Source organism: Tasmannia lanceolata, unplaced genomic scaffold, assembly GCF_043159265.1.
Source record: "Tasmannia lanceolata isolate RefF3 unplaced genomic scaffold, GAP_Taslan_0.1 ptg000003l, whole genome shotgun sequence".
In the NCBI taxonomy this organism is placed as follows: Eukaryota; Viridiplantae; Streptophyta; class Magnoliopsida; order Canellales; family Winteraceae; genus Tasmannia; species Tasmannia lanceolata.
Window position 1 is genome coordinate 38,156,150 of NW_027518680.1, and position 20,295 is coordinate 38,176,444.

At 49.1% G+C, this 20,295-nt stretch overlaps 2 protein-coding genes across 6 annotated transcripts in view; both read right to left on the reverse strand.

Annotated features, from left to right (window-relative positions):
* Positions 1–19,753, reverse strand: part of LOC143854379 (uncharacterized) — a 51,423-nt gene extending 31,670 nt beyond the window's left edge. For 4 of the 5 annotated variants that reach the window (XM_077364368.1, XM_077364361.1, XM_077364354.1 and 1 more), the window contains exon 1: positions 18,885–19,745. The gene's annotated coding sequence lies outside the window, so the exon portion shown is untranslated. Of the gene's footprint in view, positions 1–18,884 lie in introns of all 5 variants that reach the window. The other variant, XM_077364415.1, reaches the window with a different exon arrangement.
* On the reverse strand, positions 8,106–9,395 carry LOC143869752 (uncharacterized). Its single transcript, XM_077376311.1, has one exon. The coding sequence runs from the start codon at positions 9,393–9,395 to the stop codon at positions 8,106–8,108; it is 1,290 nt and encodes a 429-aa protein (XP_077232426.1).
* Positions 19,754–20,295: the final 542 nt, after the last annotated feature.

The following is a 20,295-nucleotide window of genomic DNA, read 5'->3' on the forward strand; positions in this document are numbered from 1 at the left end:
CCCTCCAAATGCATGGCCATTATATGAAAATACTGACAACTCCCCCAACTGTACACCTTGATGGCGTCGGAATCCGGGTCTGCGATCGCGCGGTCGGTAGAGGGCCTCCGCGGGGTCTGCAATCACAAACAAAGGGGGTCAGGGGGGTCCGGGGTGGGTCTCGGACGACCACTTCGACACCCAAGTTAGATTTAATACATAAATACGAGCCTTCTCCCAATCCAAATCATCCAACAGGCCATAAGTTGGCCCTCCAAATGCATGGCCATTATATGAAAATACTGACAACTCCCCCAACTGTACACCTTGATGGCGTCGGAATCCGGGTCTGCGATCGCGCGGTCGGTAGAGGGCCTCCGCGGGGTCTGCAATCACAAACAAAGGGGGTCAGGGGGGGTCCGGGGTGGGTCCCGGACGACCACTTCGACACCCAAGTTAGATTCTTCGACCAGTCAATATAAAGGACAGCGAGAAGAGGAGAGGGTTTGATCAAGTTTACCAAGGCCAAGGCGCAAGTTCTTTTCTTGGTGTGTGGGTGGATGGGTCAGAGGGGACTAACAGAGAGAGTGGGGTCAAGTTCCCGGCCTCCTTTGTTATTGCCTCGCCTCTTTCTTTTCCGGTTGTCTTCTGGGAGCTGAGAAAAAATGATCCTCTTCTTCTTCCTTTCTCCCCCTTTTAAGGGGAGGTGTGCGGACTTTTTCATCATTACGGAGAGAAAACCTTCATTTCAAGGATTGGGCCGTTCTCCTGCTTCGTCAACGCGCGTGGCTTTGCTGGATAATCCCTTTCATAATTTGTGATGATGGGGTTTGGGCTGCGAGAAGGTGACACGTGTCGCAATCGCATGGTCTCGCCGCTTATCAGCACCTTTCCTCATGATGGCTTAGGCTTCGCTGGTGCATGGACGACGCGTGGCGAGATTTGGGAGCAACACCGTATTTATGTCTCATCATAACACCCCCTTACTCCTTTGGTCCATTGAATGGGCCAAGAGAGTAATGTCTGGTCAAGCGTTGCCATGGTGAGGACATTTATGGGGGCTCCGGAGTACGAGGAGACGTGCCGTTTTATCCGGCAGTTTTTCCCGGGAAATGATAGCGTCATTATGTGGCTTCCGGTCGGAGACACGTGTTGAGTGGGTCGCCTTGTTTCGAGGCACAAGGGTTTCTTCCTCGAGCTCTAAAAAGGAAGATCGTCCCGGCGTTCTGTCTATGCCTTTCTTCCTGGGATAGGTGTTTCTCCGCGCCTTTTCCCTTTCTTCGGCAATATGTCTGGTTCCCCTTCGCGGCTTAGGGGCAAAGCTCCTTCCTCCCAGGAATCGTCGAGTGACCCTGACCTGTCTTCCGACTCGGAGGAGGACCTTACGGTCCGCTGGAAAAGGGCTAGGAGGGACTCGGGCCCTTCCTCGGGCTTTCCCCCTCTTCGGCTTTCCTCCTTGCCCAGGAAGGACAAGTCGTCTCGCTCCCGCGTCGTCAGGGAGTGGTCTTTTTTCTCCCGGGCCTATCACCAGGGGATGGAACTGCGTAGCCGGGTTTCGAAGATGGGTAAGGAGATTGAGGATTTGAAGCGGGAGAACGAGGCATTGCAGAGAAAGGTTTACTCCCTCAACGAGCAGCTGCTTGAATATGAGGTGGACCCCTTGCTAGAGAGCTCCTGGGAAGAGGAGGGGAACCCTTCGGGGGAGGAGTCTTCTTCTTATTAGTTTCTGGCTTCTCCTGTTTTCCTGTTTTTTTTCTTCTTCCCCTTTCTTGCCGGGGATTTTGGGGCCTGCGTGCCTTATTTTTGGTTTCTTATCCTCCCTCCCTTTTTGTAGGCCTGTGGGCCAAGAGGATGTGAACGGATGATTTTTATGAGTTTGTGCCGTGTTGCTTATGCTGCTCTTCCCATCTGTTTGGTTGCTTTTCCATTGTGTTTGGCATATATTTTCTTTGTTGCGGGGAATTGTGACGCTTTGCCCGAACCTGTGCGGGGCTCCGAGCCTTTCCCTAGAGCGTTTAGTTTCCTCCGCCTGTTGCGTTCGTGTGTCGAGCTCTCGTGTCGTGGCTCTGGGCTCGGGCGCGTATTTTTCCTCTAGCGGCTTTGAAGTCGGGTTTCTTTGCTTGGTTTCCCACCTTCGGACTCTTCCTTTTCATTAGGTGGGGAGGGGTTGAAAGTGATTTCTGATGATGAGGTCTGGACGGCGAGAGTGTGACACGTGTCGTGATTGTACGGTCTTGCCGTTTCCCAACGCCTTTCTTCATGACGGTTAGGCTCTATTGGTGCATGGACGACGCGTGGCGAGATTTGAGAGCAGCGCCGTATTTACGTCCTATGGACCAAGGGAGTAAGTTTGTTTATCTGGTCAAAGAATATCGTGACGAGGGCGTTTATGGGAGCCTTGGAATACGAGAGGGTGCGCTGCTTTGTTCGGCGGTTCCTTCCCGAGGAATTGTAGTGCCATTACGCGATGCTGGCCGGGCATCCAATAGGAAGTGGACACGCGTAGGGCAAGTCGCTTCGTTTTCTTACCCAAGGGTTTCTCATCGGGTTTATAAAGGATGGCTTTTTCCGTCTTTTACACAGATCGCTTTTTCGCTCCTTTCTCCTTCTTTGCTTTCTTTCTACCTTTCTTCGGGCTTGCCAGAGATGTCGTTGTCTCTCAAGGGTCTCTCTGTGAGTAATGAGGGCAACGCTGCCACCGAGGGGAGTCCTCCAAGCAGCCCTGAAACAAACCCTGGCGGGTTGGGGCCTCAGCAACCAATTTCTGAGAGTAGCCCGCCTCAAGGGCTTCCCCCACGCTTTCATTCTTCTCTCCTTTAAGAGAGGGAGTCCAATGAAGCCTTTGTTCATCGCAACCGCTCGTTCTTCTCTTATGTTCATCGTAGGAAAATGGAGGTCTGCAGGCGGATGATCGACATGGATCGAGAGATAGCAGCCTTGCGCGCAGAGAACGACTTGTTGAGGAACCGGGTGAGGTGGTTAAATGACCGGACCCGACTTGTTGAGGATCCAGGTTGGGGGAGCTCTTCGGAGGAGGAGCGTAGTGATAAGGAGCTCTCTGATGCGGAAAACTCTTTCAATGGCCAGTCGCTTTAGGCTGGAGGCAATGGGATGAAGGGGACTTTGGAGGGGCTCTTTCCCTTTTTTATTATTGTTTTTTTTGTTGGGGGTCTTGGGGGCCCAGGCCTGCGTGCCCTACCTTCTTTGTCTTTACTCTCCTTTCCCCCCTTTTTGTAGGCCCGCAGGCCAGAAGAAAATAACTTCTTTTTATACTTCTGACTTGTATCTTGTGCTTCCTTTGCATCCATGCAGTAGTCGAGTTATTTGGGCGGAGCGGTAGAAGTAAGACCGGGCTTTTGTTATGCGACCCGAGCCTTTCCCATTGTGCTCGTTATTTTTTATCTGGTGGAATGGTACGTCGTACCCTTGTGATGGGTCCGAGCCTTTTTCCTCTGCACTTGGCATTTTCCATCTTGTGGCATTTGTATGTCGGACCCTTGTGATTGGTCCCGAGCCTTTTTCCACCGTACTTGGTATTTTCTAATGGGTGGAATTGTATGCCGGACCCTTGAGGTGGGTCCCGAGCCTTTTTCCACCGTACTTGGTATTTTCCATTGCGTGGAATTGTATGCCGGACCTCTGTGATGGGTCCGAGCCTTTTTCCACCGTACTTGGTATTTTCCATTGGGTGGAATTGTATGCCGGACCCTTGAGGTAGGTCCCGAGCCTTTTTCCACCATACTTGGTATTTTCCATCTGGACCCTTCCTTCCCCTTAGGTGGGGAGGATATAGGGATGGCTTGCTGGGGAAGTCACCTAGCGGTAGGGGTAGCAACGTCTTTTCAGTCGGGGGCATGGCGCTTCGATTTTTGGCGGTTCACTCGAATTTCCCAATCGGCGCCACGTGTGCGCGTCCCATCGGATTAGACGGAAAGGGAGATTAATCGACGCGTGTTGAAACCCTAGCTCTTTTTAAAGCCTTTTTGGGGATTTCATTCTTGTCTTATTTCTTCGTCTTCCTCGGGTGAAGTGGGCTTCCTTCTGCGGCGATTTCTCTAGGTGCTGCTCTTCACCAACTTTCCTCTGGTTTTTACCATTCCTCGTTTGTCTGCCTCGGTGAGTTCTGTGCTTTTTATTTCGTCCGACATTTGATTATTTTACGATGTCTATCGCAACCGGTTCTCAGAGTCCGTCTTCTGAGTCAGTAGAGGTAGTGGAGAGGGCTCCACCAAGGAAAAGGAGGCGGTTGGTAAAGGGCGGGGGCGGCGATTCTCGAGATGTATAGCTGCCCAGGGAGTTGGAAGATAGCTCCGGGGCTTCTGGATCGTCGTTGGGGGCCGCTCCCTTTGAATCTCCCGCTCGAGTCTCTTCTGCTCGTGAGGCGGAGATTAAGGACATTCGGTCTGGTGCCGTTATCCGCCCTGGTCGGGTGGCGTGTTATAGGAGTACTTTGGAAGAAGGGGCGGCGGAGAGGATTAGGAGGGAGTTTCACATTCCCGATGATTATGAGATTAGGGTTCCTTCCTTTGGGGAGGGGGTGTGTGAGGGCGTTACGGAGGAAGAGGTAGCCTTCTACGTGGAGGCTTTCCGGGCAAGAATTAGGTTTCCACTCTTGGGTATTATAGTAGAGGCCCTCGAGTTTTATCGGGTGGCCCCCTCCCAACTGGCGCCTAATAGTTGGCGTACTCTCTTGGCCTTTGTGGCCAAGGCGGGTCTTCACAAGATTCAGCCTACCCTCCCTGTGCTCCGGAGTTGTGTTGCCCTTAGCCCGTTGGTGAAGGGGAGGACAGTTGGTTGTATCTGACCCACCGTCCTCAGGTGAAAATCGCGGCGAACTTGCCGTCTTCCATTAAGAAGTGGAAGGAGGAGTACGTGTTTATTATTCCTCCGTCGGACGCTGGTTGGGGCTTCCCCCGTTCTTGGAGGCGCTCCGTCGAGTGGCGAAGGAAGTCCCTCCCCGACGAGTCTGACTGTAGTAAGTTTGACTTGGGGAAGCTCGCCTCTAGGGAGGCTATTGATGTTTCTGATTTTAGATGGGAGAGGGGTCTGAGGAGGCTCGGTTTGCTGGGTGTTGCGGAGAGGAGGGCCCGCTGCACGGGCGAGGAAGTGGGGGAGAGTTCCGCCAGTCATCGTGGTGAGCCTTTTTCCCTGGATTTGTCCATATGCACCTCAAGCATTTTTTAATTTTTTTTCTGAGTTGTTGCTCTTCTATTTTTAGCAGCAGGTATGTCTTCTTCCGGTGATGCTGGTAGGGGAAAGGGGGTTGCGGCGGCGGCGACGAAGGGTCCGGTGAGCCGTAAGAAGATCCCCTCTGGTTTCATGGCCGCGGCCAGGTTGGACCGGTCGCAAACTAGGCTTCCCGTATCCGCGCCATCTAGCTCCTCTGGTCGATCGGTCGGAGAGAAGGGTACGGCTAGGTCTCCTCCCCGGGAGTTGGAGCCTCATGCTAAGAGGGTTGCCCCTTCTGGCACTAAACAGGGGAAAGCCGGCCGTGGGGCCCGTCCCACTGCTGCCTTTGCGGAGGATATGTCGAGTCGGTTGGAAGGGTCGGTTATGACCAAGCTGCTTCTGGACCGAATGGACTTTTCCCCGGAGTGCTACCGGGTGCAAGGGGAAATGTTTAAGCCCGACTGGAAGATCGGTGTTGAAGATGGTGTCCTCGCGAATCCCCGGGTTGGGGTGGAGCTTGGGTTGGTGACAGCCCTTCTTGGCGATGAAGCTGAGTTAGAAAGCTTCCCCCGCAGGGCTCTGGGGGCTCGGTACTTTCAGTCGATGTCCTGCGTAAGTATCGAGTGGCTGGCTTTTCTGCTTGTGCTTTTCCTTTTTTTTGTTGCCTTTGAGACCGTACGTGGCAGTTCTCTAATGGTTTGCTTGTGGCGGGGACTTTTGTAGGCCCAAAGTTACGCTAGGAAGATGCTGCAGTACATGGTCGAGGATGAGTCCGAGATCGGTGCTTTCGAGGAGCGAGTCCGCAAGCTGAGCAAGGACCTGGAGAAGGCCCAAGCTGAAAAGGCGGCGCTTGAGGATAACGTTTCTCAACTTCGGGCGGAGCTCCAGCTGGCCGAGGATGGGAGGAACCGAGCGGAAAATAAATTGGTGTTGTCCCGACAAACGCACGCTGAGGAGCTGGCGAAGGCGCGGGAGGAATGGCGAGATTCCGAGGAGTTTCTCAAGGCCGCAGCCTCGTTCAGTGTGGATATTGAGATAGATGCTTTCGTTGAGTGCCGGCAGCGCGTTCGCGAGGTTGATTCTTCCTTTCCTCTTGAGAAGTTAGTGCACGAGGCCGAGGAAGTCGTTCCGGAGGATCTTTTGCCGGAATCAGTAGATATGCCGAGACCGGTCGAGGATCCGGCGGTTGCCTTGGAAGCTCCTATAGTTACTGAGACCTCTGCGGAGGCTCGGTGAGGTTTGGATGCCTTGGGACTTTTGCTTGTTTTTATACTTCCACCGATGTGTTGGGTCTGTAATAGCTATTTGAACTCTTTTTTTTCTCTTTTTGTTCTTTTTGTTCTTTTTTTTTTGTGAGGACCTGGAAAGGAAGGCTCGCTTGCTTCCTACACATTTTATGTGACACTGTAGAGGGTGGTTGAGCCCTTTTGCAGGTTTCTTCTTGATGAAATGTTGTTGACTTCTAATTTCGTCGGCAAGAATACCTCTATTGCGCCTTCGCGGGGCGTAATTTTAGGGTATCTTGTTTGTGGAAGGGTCATCTTCCTCTCGAGTGATCAGCTCGAAGTTGATGGGCCCTGCCTGTCCCCCTTTTTTTTTCATGGGGAGCGTTTTAGGGAATTCTCGGGGGGATCAGCCTAGATGTTACCTCTGTCCCACTCCCTGTCTTTTTCCGGACCTTTATTCATCATGGGCCGGAAAGTAGAGATGCACACGGCTCAGGTAGAAACGCTATTCCATTAATTTGTAAAGGGGAAAACATGGCTTTGCTTCTGGAAATAACAAAAAGAAAACAAACAAAACATCTGTTATAACTTAAAAGAAAAACACGGACCTTACCCTTTCTTTTACTGGTAAAACTTTCGGAGGTTATCCATGCTCCAACTTCGAGGGACTAGGGTCCCGTCGAGGTGCTCTAGCTGGTAGGCCCCGGGGCGGAGCGCTCGGACGACCCTGTAGGGTCTTTCCCATTTTGGTGCGAGCTTCCCAGTGTTTCGGGGGTCGGATACCTCCGCCCGCTGTAGTACTAGGTCTCCGGGCTTTACCATGCATTTTTTCACTCGGGCGTTGTAGTACCGTGCCACCCTTTGATGGTAGGAGGCGGTTCGGAGGAGGGTTTGCTCTCTTTTTTCAAGCACGAGATCGAGAGCATTCCGGAGGAGCTCAGAATTTCCCTGTTCGTCGTAGTTCTTCGTGCGGAAGCTAGAGAGGCCGATTTCCAATGGAATGACCGCTTTGGCTCCGAAAGTCAAACTAAAAAGGGATTCCCCGGTTGCGGTCCGTGGCGTCATCCGGTAGGCCCAGAGGACGCTAGGGAGTGCTTCTACCCAGCTTTTTCCAGCTTCTCCCAGTCGCTTCTTGAGGCTTTGGAGCAAGATTCTGTTAGTTACCTCTACTTGTTTGTTGGCCTGCGGGTGTGCTACGGAGGCGAAACGGTGTTCGATGCTCAGATTGTCACAGAATCTGCCGAATTCAACGCTTGCGAACTGGGGTCCGTTATCTGTTACGAGTATCCTTGGGATGCTGAAACAGTAGACCACGTCATGATAGAAAAACTTCACTATTGCTTTTGAATTGGGCCTTGCCACGGCTTTAACTTCGACCCACTTGGTGAAGTAGTCGATGGCGACGTACAGCATCGTCTGCCCCCCGGGGGCCTTTGGGAACGGCTCGAGCAGGTCCATGCCCCACATGGCGAAAGGCAGGGGTCCTGCTACGGCGGTGTATGGGGTGGCCGGTTGATGGGGAGTGGTGGCGAACCTTTGGCACAGGCTGCATTTTTTGACGAACTCCTTGGCGTCTCTGAGGATTGTAGGCCAAAAGTAGTCGTGCCTCACGATCTTCTGAGCTAGGATCCTGCCTCCTCCGTGGTCTCCGCAGATGCCCTCGTGTACCTTCCGTAGTGCGTATTCTGATTCAAAGGGTACCAGGCATCGGAGGTATGGCCATGTGTATGATCATTTGTACAGCCTAGGTCCGTGGACCACGTAGCGGGCGGCTCTTGCGGTTAGGCGTCGGGCCTCCAGCTTGTCTTCGGGTAGTATCCCGTCCTTTAGATACCGCATGATGAGATCCATCCAGTTTGGTCCTGGTGGAATTTCCAAGACTTGTACTTCATTGATGCTGGGGTGGAGCAGTACTTCTGTGAGCACGGTACCAAAGTCATGGGTTTCTTCAGAGGCCATTTTCGGCAATGCGTCCGCTCGATTGTTCATGTCTCGTGGTACCTGGAGAATCTCAACTTCCCCCATTCTCTGCAGCTTTTCTTTTACCTTCTGGAGGTATCTCTTCATTCTGAGGCCCCTGGCCTCGTATGCCCCGTTTACTTGATTGACGACGAGCTGGGAATCGCTATAGACTTTTAACTTTCCTGTGCCGAGCTCCGTGGTTAGGCTCAGCCCTGCTAACAAGGCCTCGTATTCATCCTCGTTGTTGGAGGCTTTGAAATCTAGCCGGAGGGCGTATTCTAATGTGAATCCTTCGGAGCCGTGGAGGACCACTCCCGCCCCACGCCCCGTTTTACCTGCTGAGCCATCAACGTGCAGGGTCCAGTGAATCTCACCGCTTTGTTCCGCCGAGTATGGCCTCATGTCTTCGCAAGCCGTTTGTTCGGTGGGGCCCCTGGCATTTTCCATTATTGTCAGTTCCGTGGCAGGGGCTGTGGATTCCACTATAAAGTCGGCAAGGGCCAGGGATTTAATGGCTGGCCTCGGTCGGACCTGTATGTCGAACTCTCCTAACTCGACAGCCCAGCTTACCATCTTGCCCGAGGTCTCCTTTTTTTGGAGAATTCTCCTGAAGGGTTGGTCAGTCAAAAGTATTATGGGGTGGGCCTGGAAGTAGGGGAGGAGTTTCCAGGCGGCGCTGACAACTGCGAGGGCGAATTTCCCTATGTTTAAGTATCGGACCTCCGCACCGTGGAGGGTCTTGCTTACATAATACACCGGGTGTTCCTTCTTGTCGCTTTGTTTGGCCAATACCGCACTTACTGCCGTAGGGCTGATGGCCAGATACAAAAGTAGTTCTTCCCCCGGCTCAGGTTTGGCTAGTACGGGCGGTGTCTGAAGGTACTGTTTCAAGGCTTTGAAGGCTTCTTGGCAGGCCGGGGTCCATTCGAATTCTCGTATGTTTTTTACCTGTTTGAAGAAGGGCTGACATTTCTCCGCCGACTTGGGCATGAAACGGCCGAGGGCGGTGATTCGCCCTGCGAGCCTCTGCACCTCTACCGCTGTTGTCGGGGGCTCCATGTCCAGGATGGCTTCGATTTTTTCGGGGTTGGCCTCGATGCCTCTCTGGCTAACCATGAACCCTAAGAACTTCCCGGAAGTAACCCCGAAGGCGCATTTTGCGAGGTTCAGCTTCATCCGAGCTCGTCGCAGGGTATCAAAGGTTTCTTGAAGGTCGGAGATGTGTTTGGAGGCTTCTAAGCTTTTCATCAGCATGTCATCAACATACACCTCCACGTTCCTTCCGATCTGTTCCCGGAATAGCTTGTTTACGAGCTGCTGGTATGTGGCCCCCGCGTTTTTTAACCCGAAGGGCATGACGATGTAGCAGTAGACGCCCTGATCGGTGATGAACATTGTTTTCGGGATGTCTGGTTCGTGCATTTTACCTGATTGTAACCGGAGAAGGCATCTAGGAAGGTGAGGAGCTCGTGCCCGGATGTGGCGTCGATGACCTGGTCTATACGCGGGAGGGGGTAAGGGTCCTTTGGGCAGGCTCGGTTTAGGTCTGTGAAATCTATACAGGCCCGCCAGCCCCCACTGGCTTTCTTGACCATGACCACATTTGACAGCCACTCGGGGTACCGGATCTCTCTGATAAATCCGGCTTGTAGCAGTTTCTCCACTTCGGCTTTTATGTAAGTTTGGCGCTCTACCGCGAAGTTCCTCTTTTTCTGTCGGACGGGTTTGAGGGTTGGATTCACGTTTAACCTGTGAACGGGCAATTCCTTGGGTATCCCGGGCATGTCCTTAGCGGACCATGCGAACACGTCTTTGTTGGCTCTGAGGAAATCGATCATTTGGTCTCGCAAGGTGCCTTTCAGCAGGGAACTAATCCGGACTTGTTTCTCCGGTTGATCTTGGGCGATGGGGATGGAGTCTAGCTCCTCGGCGGGCTCTCCTCTGATCGTGCGGGCCCGCTCCCGGGGGTCTTCACTCCCGATCATGAAGTTTTCGGCCGGGGCGTTGCTTCCTCTTAGGCTTGCCCCGTAGCATTGGCGTGCTATCATCTGCTGCCCCCGAACTTCCCCTACGCCAGTTTGAGTGGGGAATTTCATCTTGAGGTGGGGGGTGGAGACTACGGCTCCCAAGTCTCTCAGAGCGGGGCGCCCTATGATGGCGCTGTAGGTGAAAGGTATGTCTACGACCATGAAGGTGGTCAAGATGGTCTTTTGGAGGGGGTACGTCTCAAAGGTTACGGGTAAGTCGATTTTGCCATTGACCCGTACCGACGCCCCGGAGAACCCGTAGATGGAATACTCCGCGGGTCCTAGTCTCCCTTCGCCCAGTTTCATCTCTTTGAAGGTTCCGAGGTGTAGCACATTGACGGAACTTCCCGTGTCAACCAGAATTTTTCCTATGTCGAAGTTGGCGACGACTAGCCTGACAACCAGTGCGTCGTCGTGTGGAACTTGTAGTCCGTTGAGGTCTTCGGGGGAGAAAGTGATGACCTAATCTTCATGGGGAGGATCCGTCCGGGCCTTTTTGGAAGGCATTTCCAGGGAAAACACCCGCTCTGCATACGCTTGCCGACCAGCTGTTGTTGGTCCTCCCGCCGCCGGTCCGCCCGTGATGATGTTTATTTTTCCGATAATGGTAGGCGGTTGTTCGCGGGCCTGCGGCTGTTCAGGGGGCTCTTTTTTCTTGGGGCGCCGGTGGCGGCGTGTGTCGTGTCTGCTGCGGGATCGGTGTCTGCTTCGGGAGCGATGCCTGCTCGGGGATCAGTGTCGGCTTGTGGATCGGCGACGGCTACTGGACCGGCGCCTGCTGCGTGACTGACGCCTGCCTCGGGGCTCGTCGGCGGGGTGATGGGCCTTGTGCGAGTTTTCGCCAAGGCTCCTGAGATATTGATTTAGGTGCCCTTCCTCGGCCAATTTTTCTAGCTGGAGCCGGAGGTGGAAACAATGGTCGGTTTCGTGGCCGTGGTCCCTGTGGAATTCACATAACTTTCTTGTGGACCGCTTCTTCGGGTCCGTGGCCATTCTCTTGGGGGGAGGGTCAGGAGACCCTGATCTCTGATAGCTAGTAGGACATGGGAGAGGGGAACCTTCAGTGGGGCGCTTCCCAGTCTTTCGAAGACGGGGACGGGGTTCCGGCTCGCCTGTCTTTCTTCGGCCCGTGGCCTCATGGCCCTTCGGCCGTCGTTGCTTTTTCTTTCATCGGGGCCAGGCCGGCTCTGCTCTCGGGCGCAGGCTTCTTCTGCCCGTACAAATTTGTCAGCCTTGGATTCAAGCTCCTGTAGGTCCCGTGGTGGCTTGAGGGTAAGATGCAGCTTGAGATTCGGGTCGGTGGTGGCATGTTTCAGTGTTGCGACCGCTATTTGGACGTCCATGTTGGAAAGCTGGGCTAGCTCGGTGTTGAATTTCAACATGAAGTCTCTTAGGGTCTCATTTCTTCCTTGTCGGAGGGCTAAGAGGGCATTCGCCGGATCGTGGCGGAGGCGGTTGTTCGCGAATCTTGCGCTGAACTTCCTTCTGAATTCATGGAAGGATGCGATGGAGTCGGGCTCCAATCTCATGTACCAGTCGTTAGCGGTCTTTCTTAACAGGGAAGCAAAGGCTCTGCACATAAATCCGTCTGACGCACCCCGGAGCGTCATTACCCTTTTGAAAGTTTGGAGGAACTCGAGAGGGTCTGTGCTCCCATCGTACAGACCGAAACGGGAGAGATCTATTCCTGCTTCCACTGGGGTCTTTAAGACCTCCGAGGTGAACGGGGATGCTGTTTCCCTCTCCCATTCGTCGAGGATGCCGTGGGCGCAAGGCTTTTTCATTTCCAGTTTTACTTCTCGGATTTGCCTCTGTAGGTCGGCTATCGGGTCCATGCCGCGGGGTTGCGCTGAAGTCGCTACCTCCTCTGTCCGAGCTGGGGGTGGTCCCTGGAAATGAGCCGTCCGGATAGGGGGGTCGCGGCTTAGCGTAGCTTGCTTCCCGTCGTTTTGCTGGTGCCCCCTAGCTGTGGGAGGCAAAGAGCTATTTGCCGATGGGGAGGGCGTCCGGCGGGCCGGTACTCGCCTTCGTCGGGGATGACGCTCCCCCGGCTGTTCCTCGTCACCTTTGTCATAGGCTTCCGTCTGGTCATGTGTTGTCAGGGGCCTCTCCGGAGCCGGAGGTTCCGGCGGAGGCAATCGTTGGAGCAGCTCTTGGCGGAGTTCGTTGAACATTTCCATGGTGGGGACCATTTGCGGTGCGCTGGAGGAAGGCTGTCGTCGGCCCGAGAGCGGCGAGTTTTGCTCCCGGGAGCTTGAGGCGTGGGTCTGCGCGTGTTGGGCCTGGCTCCGGGTCATTCTTGCTGTTGGGTGTGGTTTCTCATCGCCGTAAGGCGTTCAATACTCGATGAGTCCCACGGATGGCGCCAATATGATGGCGTCGGAATCCGGGTCTGCGATCGCGCGGTCGGTAGAGGGCCTCCGCGGGGTCTGCAATCACAAACAAAGGGGGTCAGGGGGGGTCCGGGGTGGGTCCCGGACGACCACTTCGACACCCAAGTTAGATTCTTCGACCAGTCAATATAAAGGACAGCGAGAAGAGGAGAGGGTTTGATCAAGTTTACCAAGGCCAAGGCGCAGGTTCTTTTCTTGGTGTGTGGGTGGATGGGTCGGAGGGGACTAATAGGGAGAGTGGGGTCAAGTTCCCGACCTCCTCTGTTGTTGCCTCGCCTCTTTCTTTTCCGGTTGTCTTCTAGGAGCTGAGAAAAAAAGGATCCTCTTCTTCTTCCTTTCTCCCCCTTTTAAGGGGAGGTGTGCGGACTTTTTCATTATTATGGAGAGAAAACCTTCGTTTGCAGGATTGGGCCGTTCTCCTGCTTCGTCGGCGCCCGTGGCTTTGCTGGATAATCCCTTCCATAATTTGTGATGATGGTGTTTGGGCGGCGAGAAGGTGACACGTGTCGCAATCGCATGGTCTCGCCGCTTATCAGCACCTTTCCTCATGATGGCTTAGGCTTCGCTGGTGCATGGACGACGCGTGGCGAGATTTGGGAGCAACGCCGTATTTATGTCTCATCACACCTGCATCATAATTCCTTTCGTCTTGATTGAATCTTGTCTCAACATTATGCAAGTACATAGAGCAAAAAGTTAGACATTCCTTGTCAATGTAACGTTCAGCAATAGACCACTCTGGCCGAGCCCTATTAAGCACATAGCCCATTAGCGTACCCATCTGCCTGTTGATAAAAATAATCAACTGATTAAACATAAAAAAATCAAGGTCTTATCATGACTGATGCATAACTAGCACTTTACTCAATAATTGTACATCACCTTTCGAATGGAAACATCCACCGGTATTGCACTGGTCCAGCAACCTTGCCTTCGGTAGCTAGGTGAACCGTTAAGTGTACCATGACATCAAAGAATGCAGGAGAAAATATTCGTTCGAGTTTGCATAGTGTTAAAACAACCTGCCTTTCAAGCTTCTCAAACATGTCCAAATATAACGTTCTCGAACATAACTGCTTATAGAAACTGCTTAGCTCAACTAATGGCAGGCACACTTCCTTACGCAATTGTCCACGTATTGCCAATGGGAGTATGCGTTATAAGAAAACATGAGAGTCGTGACTCTTCATATTGGTGATACGACACTCTTTTGCCTTCACACATCGAGATATATTTGAGGCAAAGCCGTCTAGAAACTTGATTAAAACCAAGAATTCGCATAATCTTTTCTTCTCATCATGCGACAAGGTATAGCATGCAGAGGGCATTAAAAATGAATCACCTTGACAACGTAGGTGTAATTCAGGCCTGAACTTCATTTCAATCAAATCCATACGAGTCCTCCAGTTGTCCTTAGTTTTTCCATCAATGTTCATCGATGTCCCAAGCACATTATCACATACATTTTTCTCTATGTGCATGATGTCCAGGTTGTGTCACAGCTTGAGAGTTTTCCAGTATGGCAATTGGAAGAAAATGCTCCTCTTTGTCCAATTCAAATCACTTTCTTCATGCTTTCTCTTCTTCTTCCCAGGTGGCTTATCAAACTCAACTGGTTCAATGTTATCCAATTGTTTCAATATGTCATCCCCAGACAATGGTACAATCGGATCCCTAATGTTTGTCTTACCATCAAATGCATTTGTTTCCTTTCGCCATCTATGATTTTTCGGCAAATCTCGACAATGTCCCATGTAGCAGCACTTATGTCCATGTTCCAAGCGCAAAGAAGTGTCATTCATGCAAACTGGACATGCCTTATAACCTTTGGTACTCCATCCGGATATATTAGCATAAGCAGGGAAGCCATTAATCGTCCATAACAGCGCTGCATGCAAGCGAAAGTTCTGTTGAGCGTGGGCATCATATGCCTCGATGCCATCTCCCCACAAATCCTTCAAGTCATCAATCAATGGTTGTAGATATACATCGATGTCATTTCCCGGTTCATTTGGTCCAGGAATAAGCATTGACATCATGAGAAAAGGATCCTTCATACATCTCCAGGGAGGCAAGTTATATGGCACAATAAACACAGGCCAGATGCTATAACTAGGGGTGTTCGTTCGGCTATAACCGAACCGAATAGACCGAAATTTGATAACCGAAATAATTTCGGTTATCAAATTTTGATTACCGAAACAGAACCGAATTTTAAAAAAGCCGAACCAAAACTGAACCGATTAAAAATTTGGTTATTCGGTTATAACCGAATAACCGAATAGTGGGAGAAAAAGAGGGAAAAAAGCAAAATCTCGGTTTCGATTGGAGGGCTAGGATCATCCTATCGAAATGATTTTTTGAGCACAACTTAATTAAGTTGTGATCAATCAAATGGACGTTTTTTATCATCCTACGGAGTGCCCATATAGCACTTTCTTTTGAAAAAATAATGGTTTTTATCCATAATTTCAGTTATTCGGTTAACCGAATTTTTTTTTGAGATAACCGAACCTGAACCGAAATAACCGAATTTCCAAAAAAATAACCGAAACCGAACCGAACCGACCAAACCAATTCGGTTCAGTTATTCGGTTATAACCGAATAATCAGCACCCCTAGCTATAACTACTACTCATCATGTTAAAAGGATTAAATCCGTCGCTAGCTACGCCTAGCCTAATATTGCGAGGATCCTGGGCAAAGGATTCATGCTTCTTATCAAACTCTTTCCAATTTTCAGAATCGGCTGGATGCCTCAATATATTAACATCATCAATGTCTTTGTTTACAAATAACCTTTGTAATCTCGGCTTTAATGGGAAATACCGCAAGACCTTTTGAGGTACCTTCTTAGATCCTTCAAACTTCCATCTCGACGTTTTACATTTTGGACACACATCCCAATCTACTCCTTCTATAATAGTGCACAATCATATAAGCAAGCATGTATCTTTACATAGTCAAGTCCCAAGTCACGAATGGTCTTTTTAGCCTTGTTATAGGAACTAGGACACAACTTAGCAATAGGAAAGGCATCCCTCAAAAATTCAACCAACATGTCAAATGCTTTATTGCTCAAGTTGCCTATTCCGGCATTGGTCCATAGTGACCCTTTTCATGCCCATTCCGGCATTGGTCCATAGTGACCCATCTCTTGCCCATTCCGGCATTGGTCTATGTCACCAATTCTTACTCACCCATTGAGGCTTGAGTATCATCTAGTCCTATTGAGGCTATGATTTATTTGCTTTTAAGCCTTCTTCGTGACTCATCAACAAGCGGCATCTTCTTCGACAACCATCATCAATGATCATTAGCAGCAACGTCACTCTTCATCAACGTATCTTCATCATAGACTTTTGGAAGTGTGCATCAAATCGGTTGATTTTGATTACATTTGTAATTTGGGGAATTATATTATATTGGGAATTTTTTTCATTATTGTCAAACGTATATCGATTTTCAATCCATATACGTTAGAGGGGGCATGTTAGAATATGTGGGATCCAACGGTTGGATTGGGTTAAGATCTTACCGTTGGATCATGATGTTCATCCAAAGAAGCCTACGTATCCCCGCCTCCCCAAGAATCAGAGCCACGTAGTTCTTCGCACCTATTCTAAACTATGATGCCTAAGACATCTAGACCTCTATCCTAGACTCGATCTAAAAGACCGGACTAGTTATTAAAGCTTCTTGTGCGATTATTTAAATTCTAATGGATTGTAAATTTTAGGACAACCTATATGCCCTAACTAAATGCAACTTAGCCCTAAGCTAATGCAGGTGATTCCAACAACCTATGTATAACTAGGCTGTGTTTCCTAAGGAAAACAAAGGGCGGACTAACGCATCATATTCTAGTCATCAGTCGGCGATGTGGATCGCCAACTGACCGGACGGAGGCGTTCCTATAACTCTAGGACAAACCCCTAACTCTAAAAAACTCTCTACCTAGGACAAAGTCCTAACTCTAGAGGAAGAACTTTTTCGAAAATAGAGCTTAGAAGATTTTTATGCTTTCAAACGGTTTGAAAAGTTTTTTTATTTACAAAGTTTGGCTGGACTTGGGATAACGATCCCAAGCTGCACTACGTACCCCGTGGAAGAGGATCAAGCCAACGTAGTTCGAAACGAACTCTCCTAACTACCACTAAAACCATCAACACTTTAGATTTTTTTAAGGTTTTCAAATGTTTTTGATGTGTTAAATTTCTAAAGGTTTTGAGTTTTAAATGATTCAATATTTTTTTAGACTTTAAAGCTTTTCCAATGTTTTTTGGATTTTTAAAATGTTTTAGATGTTTTCTGAATTTTTAACTGTTTTCACCCTCTTTGTCAAAGACCTAAGGGAATACACAAAGCAACACCCTAGGGCCAAACCCTAGGGTCAATAGGGGAACCCCTAAATCAGGTAAACCAATGTCAAAGACAAGGAAATGATTTAAGATCCCAAAAGGCAAAGCTCTAATGAGACTTCGCTAGTCTCTAATAAAGAAGAGTGACAACAACTTAAAGGAGAAACTCCTAACTAATAATACTAAAGAAGGGGGGGTAAATGAGTCAAAGACTCTCTAATAGCACTATTAGAAATGGAAGTAAATGAGTCAAAGACTCTCTAATAACACTACCAAAGCGATAAATGAGTCAAAGACTCTAATGATCCTACCAAAATAGGGGCTAACGAGACAAAGTATGTCTCTTATGGGGAAAACATCTAACACTAACGAGACAAAGCATGTCTCCTATGGGGCTTCGAATATCCCTATCATTGCCCTTGCAATAATAAACAAAGGTACAGGCAACTAAATAGACTAAGTTGGTCTTCAACTTATAGGAGGACAAGTTGGGATACAACCTGGAAAAGGTTCTATACATGAGGCAAGTTATGCCTCCTAAGGGTAAATTCTATAAATAAGGCTTGCCTCCAGAGGAGGAATGCCTAACGAGACAAAGCATGTCTTCTAGTGTAACTCACTAATGAGACCACAATGGTCTCCTAAATGGAGGGCTCTAGATAACTCTTTCATTGCCCTTTCAATGATAAGGGTTCTACTATCTAAAAGGTGTCCAAAAGATTGTGTTAGTCTACTAAATAAAGAGGGGAGCACTACTTGGACTGAGCAAGCCCCCTAAGGCTGGGCTTGGGCTAGCACCTTCATCGCCCATAAGATGAAGAAGCACATTAAAAAAAAAATGGCTGCAGAAATTACAACAATGCCGAAGAATCAACATTCTTTAAACTTAAATGTAATCTAAAGCGATTTTTCCCATCCTCCAAAAAATCCAGCTTCTCCTTGCCACCATTTCGGAGATAATGTGGAGCCCACTCTCTCGGAATTGGCAAAAAAAATTTCAGACCACAGCTGAGCGTGGCTAGATAATAGTAACGCAGCATATCCTACAACTACGAGCTTTGGAGCTTCTAGTTTTGTTTGAAGGTCGACATGAAACAAAGTAAACAAAAGATTCTGCTGGGGTGCCAAAATGGGAGGGAGGTATATTTTAATCTCATCATGGTAACAAGCCATCCTAGTACCAATAACAACTTGTGTTCGAGCCCATTTCTAAAGTAGGGGAAGCTGAGTCCCATTTCTTTGAGATTGTCACAGCCGATTGAGAGTCCTGTACCAATTATTGAGTTCAAAATTGAATGTAATTTTGAATCCGATTACCATTTTGGGCCTCCCAATTGGTTCTTATAATTTCAAATAAACATGGCATGGGCTAAAATATAATTCTATTCATATTTTATGCCATAAGAATGACAAGGCAAAAGCAAAGAAGGCAATAATAGGTGCTCTGTTATCTAACAACACCACCAATTCCAAAACCATTTTGCTTTACCCTAATACCCGGCTTCTTTTATGAAATGACCTTTAATTTCAGCTTGATCAGAGAAATATGCACACTCCAAGCTTAATCATGAACATGGCAATTTATCCTAAAAATATTGAAGAAGAAGAAAACCAGTTGATCTTCTACCATGACAACGAGTTGTAATCTCATGAATTAAAACTTCTTGTCACTGGAAATCCCATAACCTCCATTAAGAATTAATTCAGAGCAAAGATTTAAGAATGTTAAACTATTCTGATAATCCAAAAGAGAGGGTGTGCAATTACCTGCAAAAATGAAAATGATATGCTCAATAGGAGAAGACGATCTGAGTGATAAATGTTAACGGAGAACACTGGAATTTAAATCGATGAAAATGTGGAAATCCAACTGAAATGTAACTTCAAATGCCGGATTCCGGGCTTGCTGGCGAGATTTGGTTGGCCGAAAAACTCAGGATGTTGCTGGAATTACAGAATCTGAAGAATTTCAGCCAATATGTTTCTTGATTCAATTCCTCTCAGGCATAGCAAGATCTTCACCCTCTCTCTCTGAAACCTTGTCAATCTTCTTCTTCAGCTCTTCGGAAATACTTAAAATAAGAAATCTCCATCTCAAAAAAATCTGAAACAAATGATGGTGAAAGCAATGCAGAGAGACTCGAAGATAACAGGGGTGAAATTTCCGACCGGAATTAACCGATCCTTACCGGATTCCGGCAGATCTTGCCGGAGTCAGTGGAGTTAGGGTTAACTCTAAGGAAAGAAAAATGAATCTAGAGCTGATTGCCACGTTTCAAAGAAGAAATAAAATAAATCTAATGTACTAGAAGAGAAGAAAGTGAAAATAAGAGCTTTGGACGGATTCCGACCGGGAACCGGCAAGATCACCGGAGAAGAAGGGCTGGAAAAGGGAAAATGAGTTAGGGTTTGGGGAAAGAAAGGAAGACAGGTTTGTAGAGGCTGTTGTCGTAGTGGATGCCAAGATGATGATGGAAACCATGAAATTGATGGAGATTCAGGCCGGATTCAAGCGAAATCCCGCCGGAGAAGATGAAGAAATCTTGGAATCGAGATCCCCTTTCTCCCTCTACTATCGCCCCTCTCTTTCTTGCATTTCTCTCTCACTCTCTCTGTTCGGTTTTTACGAAAATTAAAAAGCCCCTTTAAAAAAACCAACGGATTAAGCGTGTCAGTTAAGCTTAACGAGCCGAGCCCGAGTTAGGCCAGGCTCGGCTCGGCTCGGCTCGTTAAGAATTTAATATATTTAAATATATATATTATATATTAATATATACACTAAAAGGGTTGTCTAGGGAGTGAAAGGGGGAGGCAAAATATGTCACTTCTTTTTTGGAACCCCTTTTGTTACTTGGACCACCCCCTAGTGTAAAAAGAGTAGTAAAAAAACACTAGATAGGGCTGTCCAGGGAAGATGAGGGGTGTAAAATTAATATAATTCGAGCTCAATAAGGCTCACGAGCCTGACCGAGCCGAGCTTTTGAGCTTAACGAGCCGAGCCCAAGCCAAGCTCGGCTCGGCTCGTTTACACAAGCCTGACTGAGCCGAGCCGAGCCGAGCCCGAGCCAAGCTTTTGAGCTTAACAAGCCGAGCCTGGCCAAGCTCGGCTCGTACAACGGATGAAGGCTTATATGGAAAAATGATAAATTCAACCCCCCCCCCCTCTATTCTTATTCTT

Excerpts from the sequence above, each read along its gene's own strand:
- LOC143869752 (XM_077376311.1), bottom strand. The coding sequence starts at position 9,395 with ATGGAGCCCCCGACAACAGCGGTAGAGGTGCAGAGGCTCGCAGGGCGA.